Source organism: Aquila chrysaetos, chromosome 11 (assembly GCF_900496995.4).
Source record: "Aquila chrysaetos chrysaetos chromosome 11, bAquChr1.4, whole genome shotgun sequence".
Taxonomy (NCBI): Eukaryota; Metazoa; Chordata; class Aves; order Accipitriformes; family Accipitridae; genus Aquila; species Aquila chrysaetos.
In genome coordinates, this window is record NC_044014.1 from 23,893,608 (window position 1) to 23,908,758 (window position 15,151).

Below are 15,151 nucleotides of genomic sequence, written 5' to 3' on the forward strand. Positions count from 1 at the left end.
CATGGCTAACATTGCAAATATCTCAGTAAGTCGTTAGAGGCTATAGACATCTCATGCTTTTCATACCTGGAATCCTTTCAAAATAAGATTTGGATAGGTTATATTGGCCTTCTAAATATTTCCCTGTTGAAAGCTTCCACCTTTCAAGCTTCAACCAATGTTTGAATTGCAACCAGTACAGCAGAGGAGTATATATTCTTTTAGTTAAAAGAAGTACTAAAGCTCTTGGGACAGAAAACATGTTTCTCATTCTTGGATATATGCACACTTCAATTACGTAATCTGTGCATAATATAAAACATAGATATGGCTTCATCTCCAATTTAGGATGCTACAGGCAAACGCTTCAGTCCTACTCAAGTCTGCAACACTTAAGCATGTGTCTGAGGTTAAATACATAGTTAAGCACTTGTCAAATCAGTATTTCTTCTTAAAGGGCTAGTGATTTTAAGAGCTCCCAGTGAAACACTGCCCCCTGCAATCTTCTAGTTTTAGAAAAACAGAAATCAAGCTTCTCTGCAAGTGAATTGACATCCCATGGGAAAAAACATGCCCAGTCATTTTTGACCACTCTTAGCCATTCTGTGACTTCCACACTGCTATTAAAGAGCTCTGCTAGGCAAAGAGGGTGCAGACACATTGCTGTGTGTGGCTGCAATGTATTAAGTCTCATGGTATCCTGCTGGAGACTTGAATAGCTTGTTCACACAAAAAAATCTCCCTCAGTTGAGTGAGAGTTTGCCCCTCTTCCTGAGCTGGATGGAAACGTGCCCTCAGTGCAAAAGTAGCACACATAGCCAGCTTTCCTGTGCTGAGAGCTCACACTCGGGCCCTGGATATTCCCTACATAGTCTTCTGCAACAAGACTGCCAAAGGAGAACTTTTTTTTGCCAAGACAGCACCTGTTGAATGCACTAGTGAATCTGTCTTCTGCAGTTTTAGCCCAGTTTCCTAAGAAAGGTTTATGCACTTATGCTGCATGTCTTTCAATCTTAGCTGTTTCATGCTAATAGCTTTTGAGCCCATTTACTAATTTTAAGGGTCTGAAGTCACAAAGCTACAACACTCCTACAAGTTTACATGCAAATATGTGACTGGACAGAGAAGATAGACCCCACCACAGGAAGCAGAAAGCCTGAGTGCAGTCTTAATTAGGCAGCAAAAACTGAAAAGCACACACAACAGAGAGATTATGAGTTCTCATTTTGAATGTGAGAGCCATCAGACAGATTTGCATTTTACTAGACATGAGAGAATGAGATATCAAATACAAGACATAAATTAAAAGGACACCGGGATCTGTTAATTCTGCTGCTCACAAAATTGCTTGATGTCTGACAGCAGGATACCATTGATTCATCTTCTCTTTGTCCTTCAGTGTTTCTAGCATTCACTCTCTAGTAATACAGACAAGCATATGCTCACCATCTGGGTCTGACTTGATTAATCCCGTAGCACTTGCCATATATTCTTGTTATCCAATTGATTTTAGTCCTTTTCTGCAACCAGTCAAGCTCCTACTACATTTGAAAATTGAGCCTTTCACGAGACAACTGTATACCTTCCATGCTTTATGTCATCTGTTGATTAATACACAGCAATCTCTGCTGAATCCTCAGGCCATCCATTAAAAATGGTATTATTGCTATTTCCTGTTACTGCTTGCTAGTTACAACACACTCAAGAGAAACAAAAAACATTTTAAAAGCTTCACTAGCAGGAATTTGCAGTTGAAAAAGCAGATAGGAAGACAATAGTGTCGTACCTGGGAACACTTTTGAGCTCCTCAGTATAGGTAACCCACCTCCCTCCCCTGTGTCGCCCACACACCTGAGTTTCTGTGGGAAGAAAGACCAGAGAAAAGCTGCAAGGTGTCCCAGCCAGGTCCCAGTTCTGAATAGTAGCAGTTTCGGGGCTGTGGGCTGCCCCACAGCACATACTGCCTGTTCTGTCTAGATGCAGCTAGAGGACAAGATCCACTGACAGAAGAGAGGAGGGTTGAGATTTTTAATCATCTGTCTCCTTGCCAGTCATATAACATTGAGGTGGAGAGGACATTTGATTGACATATGTTAGTGTTTAAAGCTCCATGGGTGAAAATATAGAGGTAGTCCTGTTAGATTCAGAAGCCCAGTGAAACACTACTACCAGCTTAGCCAGTTAGCTAATCTGACATCATGAGCCATTAATAGTAATGTTTTCTGTTCTATTCTTAGCCAATTGTGCAGTCACCTTACAGTAGTCCTATCTCATCCATATTTCTCTCGTTGGAAAAGTCATGTGGAACCATATCAGATATCTTACAGAAGCCAACATATACTGTGTCCACCTTACATCTTTAGCCATGAAGTCTTACCTTACTGAACAGGTCAAAGACTATCTCTTTTTCTAGTTTTTTAGTCCTTGTTGTTTTTACTAATAATTTTGTTTTCCACAAAGTGTGCTCAAAAGAACTACTTCGTTCACCTAACTGAAGCTAAACATTTTTTTTTTCTTTCCTTATCCCCAGAGCCTGTGTGTATAAGGGTGCTATTCTTGGTCTCTTTGCCTGAGACCCTTGGCATTATTCCAGGGTATTTATCAAGGACTGAAGGCCATTCTGATACAATTTTCAGTAATTCCTTACATTTCACCTCTACAGAGAATATGATTCAGCCTTGTCCTTTCAGTATAGTCAGTGTATCAAGATATGCTGAATCTACTCACCCACATTCCTGCTCCTATTTCTTCTATACAAAGGGCTAGATTCTTGGTTAACATAAGTGGTAGATACACTGATGACAGTGAAGCTTTAGATATTTCACAACAAACTGATCTCTCTTCCTACAACAGATTTAAATGAAACTGAAGGAACAATTATTTGTCAGGTTGACAGTTTTCTCCTTCCTAGCTATAATTTCCCACTTTTGTTGAGCAATGACTCTGTTGTTTAATTACCCCTTGTCAAAGTCCTTTTATGCCTCACCCTTTTATGCCTCTCCCTCCCCCATCACTATCACTTTGTCTCATTTCAGTGTTGTCTCTGAGCAGACTTGTCCCAACCTTGTCAGCATGTCCCATATCACTTTCAGAACTGATGGAAACAACATTGGACAGGTAGAGGGATTCCCATTGTCTGTTTGCATTATGATTTCTTTCAACTCAGCTCTCAAAATCCTGGAACCTAGAAAGTATCAGCTTGGCTAAGACAGTCTATGGGGTTATATATATAGTTATTTCAGTGCGATTGTTGCTCTAATCACCTTGAGAACTGAATCACTGGCAAAATTTTGGCTTAATCCCATTGTTCCCCTTCAGCCTTACACCTCCTAAGTCACTCCAGAAGTGCATCTGCAAGGACAGGCTATGTTAATGTGGCAGCATATTCTGAAAAATCACTTGCTGGGGCTCTGCAAGGACCATGGAAGTGTGAGCTCGGAAGAGAACTGCTGACACTCTTTCACCAGCAGCAGGATGATGAATGACCTCTGACCATGTCTGAGGAACTGTGACCCAGAGTCAGAGTCCCTGCACTGACAACAGTAACATAGAGAAGTAATGTCTGAGTAACTGGTAGTTTAAAAAAGATGCTCAAAATGCTATCTCATATAGTGGAAATACTAGGACAAAAGAGAGTATATATGTTCTCAGTTCAGGGATCACATACAGCTTTCCTCCAAACATCTTCAAATACTAAAGATCTTTCCCCTCCCAGAGAATATTATATGCAGCTAGATTTATCTTGGGCTAACACATGTTCAGCTAAATCCATGTCTCTGTCAGGCTCTGGGGCAGCAGGATAGCAGTGAGGTACAAAGGTGAAGCAGAGCAGAGCTCTATCAATCAGCCTTACTTCCAGTGCTGCAACCCACAGCATCTGCACTAAAATGCTGGACAAGAGTGGTGCCTGAAGGAACAATGCTGGAAGTCTCCAGTAAGAATACCTGAGGAAGATGGCCAATTATCTGTGAAAATTTCTGAGATAGCTCAAGAAAGAAGGAAAAATTCATCCACACTAGCCAAGACAGACAACACTAGCTTGTAATCTCTGTCTTCTGCCCAAGCAGTTAATACATCAGCCTGAAAATATCACCTCTGTGCTTTCGATAGAAGAACATAAACCAAAGGCTTAAGCTCAAATGCCATACTCAAGGCTAAAACTGGAGGAAGAGGGCTCCAGATGCACTGTGTTTATCTCACTATGGTTGTCTTTAATAAATGCCTTCCAAACTGCAGAGAATTAAAAACTGAATGTTAGTTATTAAGTGGGATATTCTTAAGCAAAGGCATACAACTAGACTGCATACACCAGTGTATGTAAATTGATTTCCCAAGTGGAGGCAATTTCCAGTTTAATGTGTGCTGAAGTGAGATCAGGCTCTCTACCTGTGATTCAACCATGGAGGCTGTTGTCCTCGTTTTCCTAGTGGTTGGCTGCTCACTGAGTAGCAAGGGCCAAGGGTTATTCAGCATTGCTTCATACTGCTAGGAACTTCCTGTAGGATCGATAGTTCAGGAATTAGTTTTACTCTCCCGGTCTGAGCAGAATGCTTTTCTATTCTACTTTAAAGCACATAGGATGGGGACAGTTGACTACTATCCTAAACCTTTTGGTCTTCTGGACTGCAGTGAATGGCAAAACCAGTAAGCTAGTCTAACAATCACATAACTGTGATCATTAGAGTCACAACTGTCAAAGCTGAACACCAAGTAGAAAATGTGGTGCAGTAAGTTCAAACTGCCATTCAGGTACTTTATCTTGTTCACAGCTCCTGTGGCCTGTACCGATTGTAACAGGCTGATAGATGGCTTGCTGCACTCACCCTCTCTGCAGAGAAATGTGACTGCAGTCACTCTTGGAAGAGGTAATCTGTATGACCCTCCAATGAATAGGCCACTTATTTATAAGCATCCTATCTCGTCAAGTGATGCTGCTGTACATCCGCATTAAACAAGAAGGATTTCCTTTTCTGATATGGAATGTAGTAACTTTGATGACTCTGCACAGGCAGCCAGGCCCATATAAAGCAGAGGAGAAAATTTACCCACCCATTTTTCCCTCCCTTCCCCTACCATACATGGAGAGGCTCTTGAGTCCTAGGAACTAAAAATAGTCCAGTGGACAAGTTTAAATTGAGATATTTTGAAGCACTTCTTGCACTGACACAAATTCCTACAGTGTGATAGCAAGTTAGGACTAGACTGCTGTCCTGGTATGTCTGACTTCTGCTAGCAATTGGTATTTCCAATTGTGAGAAAGCCTAAGCCCATTGTCCCTGGGAGACGATTTAGGATGGGGGTGAAAATCATAGAATCATAGAATCATTTAGGTTGGAAAAGATCTTCAAGATCATCGAGTCCAACCATCAACCATGCCCACTAAACCATGTTCTGAAAATGGGGTGCACCTTAGAGAGCACAGGTGGCCCTGGCTACAGATGAATCCCAAGCCTCTGAGTGTGTGGTGAGCAGCGGAGGACAGTGCAGGAGCTATGGGGAACCAAAGAACCTCCCTAGAAATTATTTGTGACAATTATAGTCTGATTCTCCCTGCCACCAGCTTCTGCTTTCTGCTAACTTCCTGAAACTCATTCAGATTTTTTAATTTCTATTTTCTGTCTTGTTGTCTTTTCCTTTCCTTCTGCATTGTCCAAGCAGCACAGAAATCATCTCAGGAAGGGATGTGGCTTGGCCCTTTACAGTGATGATGAACTGAGGCCCTAAAGATCCCCAGTTTCCCCAGAGATTAATCACTTCTTTAAAGACAGCAAGTTACTGTATTAGTGGGAAGGAAGCAAATTTTTGTACTTCTGTTTCTTCAGATGAGGCAAAGTATTGGCTATTCACAAGTATGAATGCTCTCCTGCAGTTCATTTGAAGTACAACAAAGAGTCCCTGTTTGCTGGCTGTTCTCTTGCCCCACTGAGCAAAACACCAGGGTCCATAGTAGCCACTGGCTAGCAATGAAGACTGAAGTCCTATTACTTGTAGCACAAGTTCCACACATTTGAAAGGTGTGTGGCTCCCCACACTGCCTCACTAGTCCGCATCAGCAATGCTCTGAGTGGTTTTTGAGCAGGCATGTCCAAGTCATGTGTCCTGTGGAGGGCTGGGATGATGTATGTGCTTATCCTAGAGGTTGGAAAAAAAGAGCCAATACCAATGTGCAAACAGGGCAGGAACTTTGCAAAGAGACAGGCCCAAACCTCACTGCAAGGGGTGTTGCCGCTCTAAGGAGTGAGCTGTAAGGCTTTGTGTCTTTGCTGGGGAAGGAGAGGCACAGCTCAGCAGCTGACAACATGCAGGGCATCATGAGGTGGCACCATCAGCTGCTGCCAGCTCTTCCCTGTGCTTATTTTGCTCCGCACCATCCACTGCCAAATCCTCATCTTGGGCTGTTGGTACTTGTCACCACACTGTGTTCTGCTCCTGGAGTCAAATCCTTGCCTAGTGTAAATAAGTGAGCTCCATTTGCTCCTGAGTTACTGCGATGCAAAGCAGGTGTTAGACAGCAGCGTCACCTCTGGCAATTGCCACGTGACTTGTATCCTCTTAGCAAAGGCAGGGAAAGCAGCTGTAGTTGTCAGGAGTGGGTGGAGTTGATGCAAAAAAGTACGTATACTGGAGAAATGTCAATCAGATGAAAATTAAGAGAAAATGAATAAGTAACAATCAGAGTATAAAGACTGATCACCCATTGTGGTGAGACTAGGAAAGATGGTGGGGGAATAGGGGAAGCATTTCCTAATTTCATTGATGATCTTGAGTTCAGCATACAGTCAGCCCAGATCAGATCTGCTAACAACATCAAAAACAACGGAAAATCATACAGAAAAGGGGAGGCAGGAGTGCTGAATCAACTTGCCTATGATCTGGAAAGCTCAGAGCTCTGGTAAGCATGCAGTGAGGACAAAGGTCTACAAAAGCTCTAGAGACAGGAAATAAAGAGCAGAGCTACAGATCTTAAGTTTGAGAAAACCCAAGAGTTGACAGGCAATAGCAGTCTTGCTGAGATCCTTGCAGGGCAATAGAGCTTTGAAGAATGTCAGTTGCTACTCTCGGTGTGCGAAAGAATTATTATGTATCTCTGTTCTTGTACAGGGATTTCAGTTATTCATCTAGAAATTTGATGTTTCTAGATACTCATCTAGAAATACTATACCTGCAATTCTGTTTGCCTGAGGTGCAGGGACAGGGGAGAGGGAGAAAGTCTCTGTAGCTTAAAAATGACAGTGAAAAGTTAGAAAGAATGAATACAAAGGACAAGAGAAATACACCCCAAATTGGAGAAAACATCAGAGCAGGCATGAGAAATGAGTACATTCTAGAAAGAAAAGGTGAGGAACCATCTGGGTAACAGTCCCAACAAACCAAAAAGGAGTTTTTCACATTCTTGTGGTGCAGTGGTGGAAACCATGATGGAGAAGGCCATGGCAAGGCAAGGAGGGTGTGCTGAGCAGGTGCACTGGGAATATATTTAGATAGGTAGTGCTCCAAAAGGCAGACATCTGATTAGGTAGTCAGAATGGTCCTTAAATGTCTACTGCATTGACCCCCAGGCTCCCATGACTGATTGTCCAAGTCACCTACCATAGTTAACCCAGATTTTAAAAACTTGCTTAACTTCTAAACCATGAGCTTGATTTTGCGTTCCGGTTTAGCAAAACCCAGGAGTCTCTGTGTCCCAGAGTAGGCTACTGTGCTGTCGATATTGCTAAGGAAAGCAGAGAAACAGACCTTTAAACTCTGCTGGCTCTGTGGGAGCCTGAAGCAGCTGTAAGAGCTGAACCAATGCAAGCCCAAACATCCTTGCCAAGGCTACATCTTTCTGGCAAGAGATGCTGTTCCTTGTGCCTCCCATGCCGATAGCTTCTCTGCAGGCAGCTTCCCCAGGGAGCCAGTGCAGCCCAGCAGTCCCACATCCTCCTGTGTTTATTCCAGGTATAGGTACTCCTTAGCTCTGTTCACCACATAATGAACATCTTCCATCCCTCTTCCTTCCTTGCTTCCTTCCTTCACAGAGTTACTGGCTGCTGATTGTGACTTTTGTTTTAATGGCTGCTGTGCTTCAGCATGCTCAGGACATAGAGTTTTGCCTTCACATTTACTGTCAAGATTCCTAACCCAAGAAAAGGCCAAGTTGGCCATGTGAATTGCCATCCATGGCAGAGTAACTCTTACATAAGGACACCCATGGCCAAACATAAACCAGAAGCGGGGTGAGCGGTGGAGGGGTAATAGGAGAATAAAATATTATCTCAGTCTGCAGTGCTTCTGGGAACCCTACCTCTAGCTGGCAATAGAGTTGCGTCACCTTCTGCCACGGGATGCTATTTTGCCGTCAGAAATGCTCTGCATTAAATACATGGCTTTCCTGGGAGCCTTCTGTACTGACGCTGTCCACGGAAATAAGTCTTGATGTAAAGCAATTGCTCATCCACTGCTAGGACTATCAGATGGCAGTGAGCAGCTGAACATGCCTTTCTCAACATTCACCTCATGCTTGTATATTATTCAAAGGGGGAAAAAATAGCTTCATCCTCAGGGAGGCTGAAATTGCTAGTTTCTTTGCTGTCCTAAGAAAAGTGAGTGCTAAGGACTAGGAAGAAATAGTACAAGGCACCAGGTCAGTTGTACTGCCTAGCAGGGCCAGACATAAGGGACCCAACCGAGTCTGTCCTCTCAACACGGGGCACAGCAGTAAGACAGTGCCCTGCCTGACGGAAGCAGCCTTGGTTTGAAAGTTACCTTTGTAGGATCTCTTAGGCAGAAGAGATAAAGGAATGTTTAGCCCAAGGAAAAAAGAAAAGAGAGGCTTAACAATTGCCTTGCAATATTATCTGGCCTGGGGAAAAACGTCTAGCATTTGGAGCAGAGAATCAGAAGTTAGAATCTGTGTGCTTTATTCCTGATTCAGTCTAGTAACTTTTCTGTGTCTCCATTTCACATTCTGTCCCCCAGCTAAGTAACTTTTTAAAAAACCTGCCTTATTTCTAGGCTCAGAGAAGTGTAAATTAGTCAATCATACTGCACACTGAGGTACTCATATGAAAACAAGTTTTTGATTACCTGTTTTTAATGTTATTGGATAGATCACAACTGTGAAATCAGGTAACATCTTGTTCTGCCTTCCTGTTTGGGTTTTAAATACTCCATGTGTAGCAGAAACCAGGAAAGATATTCACAATTAAGATCACTTCAGGTCCATCACCCATATACATTTTTCAGTATTTTGTTCCACCTGGGAAGGTCTTGACTAGTAGGGATCCCACTACAAGGAACTGTTCCAACAGCTGATTTACCAGTTCCCGCCTGTCCTCCTGGCAGCCCTCCACTGCCGATACCTAAAAAGCAATAAATTCTACCAGAGCTCACCAGCTGCTGCCCGACATGGACACCCTTGCTGGAGTAAGTACCTGCAGTGAAAACATCCTACGAAAGCCAATGTAGACAAGTCCCTCCCTGAGCTTGACAGGGTGAGAGAAATAAATGAGCTACTGACAACACTCTTTTAGGGCTATGCTGACTGAAAATTATCTCTACTCGGTCCTTAATCATATGTAACACTATATGCCTCTGTGCCCATGGAGAGCTCAGCTGAACAGGGGGCTCCTTGGGAGCCGCTTGGAGCAAGCACCCTATGCTTGGACACCCAGATAGCTAAGGAGCAAACCGAGCTTCTGTGAGATCTGTGAAAGCCAGGTCTGGGAAATTTAACCCCCAACTTCTTTCCTGACATCATCATTTCCCCTGAGTCTTCTTCAGCCCAGAGTGTTGAAGAAACCAATGACCTCCACCCTGTTTCCAGCACATAGAGGTGCTAGAGCACAGCTGGTTGTATGGCAGGCAGCTTCTACGAGTGACTCCCAGATACCAGACCCTTTCCCTCATCTGTTCCTTGGGACATCTTAGGTGAGGTAGACCGCAGTGCCAAAGCTACAATAGGAAGCCCCAGTCCCTGCAGGTCTGACTTGACTCTGCTTCTTCCCAAGCTAGAGGAGCTAACTCACTTGACATTTGCAGGAATTAGGCTTTTGGAAGGAGATCCAGCATAGGAAGAGGGCATGGGTGAGTGGCAGGGTGCAGAGGACTTACTGGCCTGCTTGGCTTTCTCCGCGTATGTGGTGGTTAGGTCTTCATCAACCGGGTGCTCCACTGGCCCCACCATGGGGATGAGATGGCGTTCTGCTCGGATAGTCTTGGTGGCATGGGGCAGGAGCATCGCCTCTGGAGAAGGCTCCCGTCCCTCTGTCAACGGTGGCTGCAACTGTCCCTCGGTCTCTGAGAATGGAGTGTCTGTGCGACTGCCAGGCGGGCAGGCAATCTCCCTCCTGGCCACCCCGCCGGAGCTGGCCACCTCGGCCCCCCCCCTGCGCAGCAGCCTCCGGCATGCTCTCATAGCCGCTCTGTTCGGACAGGGACACCTCGTCCTGAGGCGCATCCGCCTTGCTGTTGGTGCTGTCAGGTGGGGAGCGTGGGCTCTTCTTGCGAGCCCGGCGGTGCTTCTCCTGGGCCACATTGTCAGCATCGCTGTCTGTCTCACCATAGTAGGCCTCACTGTCCGGTGGGGAGGTGAGGCTCTCCAGGTGCCTCTGTGACCTCCGTGGCTGCGAGGGCTGCGCAGTGGCCGGGGCTCCAGCCGGCTCGGGGCTGAGTAGCTGTGCTGGGGGGCTGAGTGGGGATGGCGGGGAGAGCACTCGCTGCCCTGGAGAAGGGGAGCGCTGGAGCCGTGGGCCGGTCTGGTCCCCACCAACTATCCTGTGGGGAGAAGAAAAAGTGGTGAGTGAGGTCTGGTTGGTGGGGCTGAGCTGGAAGGAAGCCCCCACATGTGAGAGAAGGGTAAGGATTGAGCCAGTTTCAGGTGTCTTTCAGGTGGTACAGAAACCTGAAGCGCAGACACCAAGGGAAGACTCATCTCTGACATCAGCTACACGTTCTCATCCTGATTTTCTGCTTCCTGACTCTTTGAAAACCAGGTGTTAAACACTCGAAAATCAGAATACCCTGAGAGCATAAAAAACTACTGAGCCAGCTTATTGAGCTCCCCAGGGATTTCTCCTGGGGAGGTGAATGCCTGCATAGCAAACGTTCCCCAGGACAGTGGGACATACCCCTACAGCCTGCTGCTTGCCAGGGGTGGACGGGTGGTGCCTCAGCCACCACACTGCACTCCTGCTGCTCCTGCAGCTGGGACTCCACCGTGGAGCTGTGTCAACTCTGTGGATGCCAGCACCCCCAAACTTCTTTAGCGCAGAGTGGCCTCCAAACAAAGAAGTCGGTGCTGTTTGTTTGCCCTGACCTCTATGTGGGAATAAATAACAAATACGTAGCAAAAAAAGGCCCAAGTGTTTTTTGGGGGTAGGACTCTGCTATCCTGTGGTAGGAGTCCACCCTGACCCTGACATGTGGCCTGCTCACTGTGGGACTGGTTCACAAGCTATCTACCAGTGCCTGGGTTTTGATGACTGTACTGCAGGCATGCCAGCCAGCCCAATCCATGGTGGCATTCGCTTAGATATAGCATTTGGTGGCCTTTGGCTTAGACATAGCAACTTCTAGCCTGTAAGTCATCTGGAGGGTTGACTAGACTAGGGGCAGGGCAGACTGGGGCAGTCAGCCCCATTGCTGACGGCCAGAGGGAGGGAGAACTGGCTATGCTGCTGGGAAAAGAGCCAGCTCTGTCCTCCCTCTCCTCAAGACTGAGTCTGGATTTCAATGGCAGTTTGACTCCAGACCACACAGATGGGGCTGGGAACTTCTTCCTTCCCTTGCCAGAGTCACCAGGGCTTTTTAGAGTTATAAAGGAGCCCTAACTGTTTGCCTTCTGAGCATGCATAGCAGGAAGCCAGGCAGACAACATTGCCTCTGTAAAGCTGTGGAATTCATGACTTGGATCGCAATTCTAAACTGTGAAAAATTTATACTCATGTCAAATGCAAACCTTTGTGGAAGCTAAGGGTGGGACAATTTCCCTGACAGTTTATTTCCTTAATAATATTTGCTATTATGAACTCTACTGGAGAGCAAACTCAAAGCTCCCCAAGCAGAACAGAACAGTCCTTCCTCTTCTTTAAATACTCAACCAGATAACTGAAAAGCATTACTGCTTGTAAGCCAGTTTCTCTTGTTCTGCACTGTCAGGACACAATCTCCCTCCCTCTCTTTCTCTGTCTCTCTTCACGCACATCCCGTACTGACAGAAATACACATAGGACCTTGCATACTCGAGTCATCCAGCTACCTCTCCTTTCTGAACGGGGCTGATTGATTGGTGTTTTCTCTGGGAACACAAATATAAAATGGGAATAGAGATGTGATCAGAAAGCAATATTTGATGAGTTCTCCACTACCCCAAGATGAAGCCAACTGGTTACGTTATTTCCAAACCATCTGATCTTGGCTCCCAGAGGGCTGTGAGAAGCCTGCCTTTGTCACTTTGCTAATTCAAAGTGTGCTGATTTTGGCCCATTGGAATTTGCCCAGGCACCTGTTGGCTGCAGATAGGGTGAGATAAGGCCCTGGCAAGGGACCAGGAGCTATTCTGGATACCTTGTACAGGGCTCACTCATCCCACTTAATCACAGCTAGGGTATAGGGTGAGCACATCAGAAGGCACTGGTGCTTTCCCTGAAGCCAAGGGGAAGATGCTACATGCTCAGGCTTTCCTCCTCTGACTGCTGCCCACCTCTGCCCCCACTTTACAGATGCCAGCAACCAGCATGGCTGTCCGTCCCCACTGCTCACAGTGCTTTGCCTTTTCAGGGCTGTAAAAAATCATATCTCCCAGCCCCCTTCACCAGGGCCTTATTTCCTGAGGGTGACTTCTGTTTTGGCAGGAGTGTGGACTAGCTGGGACCTCACACAGCTTTGCTGCCTTCGTCTTTATGTGATTCATTTACAGCTTGGGCCTCATCCAGCATGCACTGAGGCACTGGGTTAGCTTAGCACAGGTAGAACCAGGGATGTTACTGGGACCATTTTTGTGCTTAAATTTGAGCCTGGTCTCCAGTATTCTGCTGGCCTAGAGACTGCCAAAGAAAGATACTTCTTCCTGTAAAAAGGAACTCAGCTGCACACCTCTTATCTTTGTGGAAGTCAATTCACACCCTGTCGGACTACAATAGCCTGCTGTAGTAAATACTCATGTAATTTTGTCTTGGCTCAATTATCCAATGTGTAGTCAAATCCATTTCTACAGAACAGTTATTTACCCAGAAGGAACCAGCATGTCTCATAATTGCTGAGATGAACTGCCCTATGGCATCTGCTTTCTTGGAGCCTAAATTGCTCATTCTTTGCAGGATAGCCCTCGTGCTGCAAACATTTCCCTCCAGCCTGAGGGGCAGGGGCAGGGAGGTCTGAGGTCAGTTCAGCCCCAGGGCCAGGCACTCTGGAGAGCAGCACAGAGACAGTGCAAAACTTTTGGACGGCCATGTGTTAGCCATGGGGAAGTCCTCCTAGTACACCTTGCAGTATGGAGAAACCAAAGGCTTCCTGCCTGCCGCCTTTCTGCTATGTGTGGATAGCTGCTGCACTGGGTGAAACTGCCCTGCTGCCTGTACTGTCACAGCACCGGCACTTGGGAGCAGGTTACCTTTTCACGCGGATGTTCAGCATGCCATTGGAGGAATCGATGATCTGCATGGCAGTAGCATGGGAGAGCCCAGCACATGACTTCCCATTGATAGATACTAGCACATCATTTTCCCACAGGCCTCCGCGACATGCTTTGCTTCTCTTTCGGATCTGGAAAAGCAGAATAGAGAGGATAGGGATGAAAGGAAGAAGAGCAGCTATTTAGTTCAGTTGCTTGTATCCTGCTGGCCCTTCTATTGCTCTGTCCCTGACAGAATAAAATAAGGCCTAAGACTACTGTGCTGCTAGGGTGGAGGACCAGTCCTCTTGGGTGAGCCCTGGCTGTGTCTTTCGGTCTCTGTATCCCTGTTAACTCCAAGAGTCACTCTGCTGAGCATAGCCCTGACCTGATCACCAACCCAATTTGAGTCCTTCAGTGCAGGTGAAAGACTCAGGAACACCCACATGCCCTTCTCCTCTCATTCCCTATCTCCTAAGTTGCTTAGGGAGTCTGTGTTTCGGAGAGGGAACAGGAACTCTTTCCAGACTATCCCTGTACATAGCTGTGTGTCCCTCTGTACACCCCAGCTGTGCTTCCTTGGTATGATTCCTTGACACATGCAGAGCCCCTGCAGGCACCATCTTCTGGGAAGCTGACATTGGGAAGAGATGGGGGCTCTGAGGCACTTCCTGCTGTCAAGCATTCCTGCTCTAATGGCTTTGGCCAATGTATTTCTGGACATCTGCATCAGGCCATATGGTGTCCTGTTACATAAGTGTAAACTTGGAGTAAATCTTTAGCCTTAACAGGAGCTGTGCAGGATATGCATTACTATATCTGAAAATGGAGTCTGGGTCTATAGTTCCAGGCTAGTTCCTAGATCTGGCCTCTCATGGCCATCTTACACCAAGTGTTTCTTCTCCCTTTTGTTCCATGATCCACCAGTTAGTTAGTTAAACTTCTTACTGAAACCCCCAACCCAGCTTAGCCTTTCTGTTAGGGCAAGCAGGCAAATCAAATGCCCACTCAGCCCAAAACCATGGACATCTCCCATATAGGCAAGCAATGGGATAGTTTTGTAGTGCAGCTTGGTACCCATAATGCACTCATTTTGCACATAAAAGAATAGCCGAGCAAAAACACTGGGTCAGGGCAAATCAGGCCCATGCTGGATTTGTTGATGCTTCTAGGATATTTCTTCAGATCTTGCAGTTAAGTGAGAGACAAATCAGTGCAGAGCTGTTTAACAGAGGGTGCAGTGAACAAACTGTGGCAGATACCTGCAGAGAGGTAATACACAGCAGGGCACCTTCTTCCATATCTTATAGCCTTGCTGCTTGAGCAATCAGACTCAGCTATAAAATTGCACAAGTTACTTTGTCCACACTCCTACGGCAGCCCCAGGAAAGAGAAGTGGATGTGAGAGGATTGCTGCCCTCTCATTGTTCTTGCAGAGGCAGGAGGGGAGCAGGAAAGGAGAGAGCAGGAGCCCTGAGGAGGTCCTATGGCATGGCTGGCTGGTCTCAGGGCCCAGGCCCTCTGCACCCATGGGGTGTGTGCACACCCAGGGCTCAGCACTGCTGGCTTGTGTTGGGC

At 46.1% G+C, this 15,151-nt stretch overlaps 1 protein-coding gene across 1 annotated transcript in view; it reads right to left on the reverse strand.

Moving 5' to 3' along the window:
* Positions 1–15,151, reverse strand: part of SYNPO2L (synaptopodin 2 like) — a 41,258-nt gene that overhangs the window by 12,024 nt on the left and 14,083 nt on the right. The window contains 3 exon segments of the mRNA XM_030031351.2: positions 10,075–10,348; positions 10,350–10,737; positions 13,574–13,725. Coding sequence (XP_029887211.1) covers positions 10,075–10,348; positions 10,350–10,737; positions 13,574–13,725 — 814 coding nt within the window.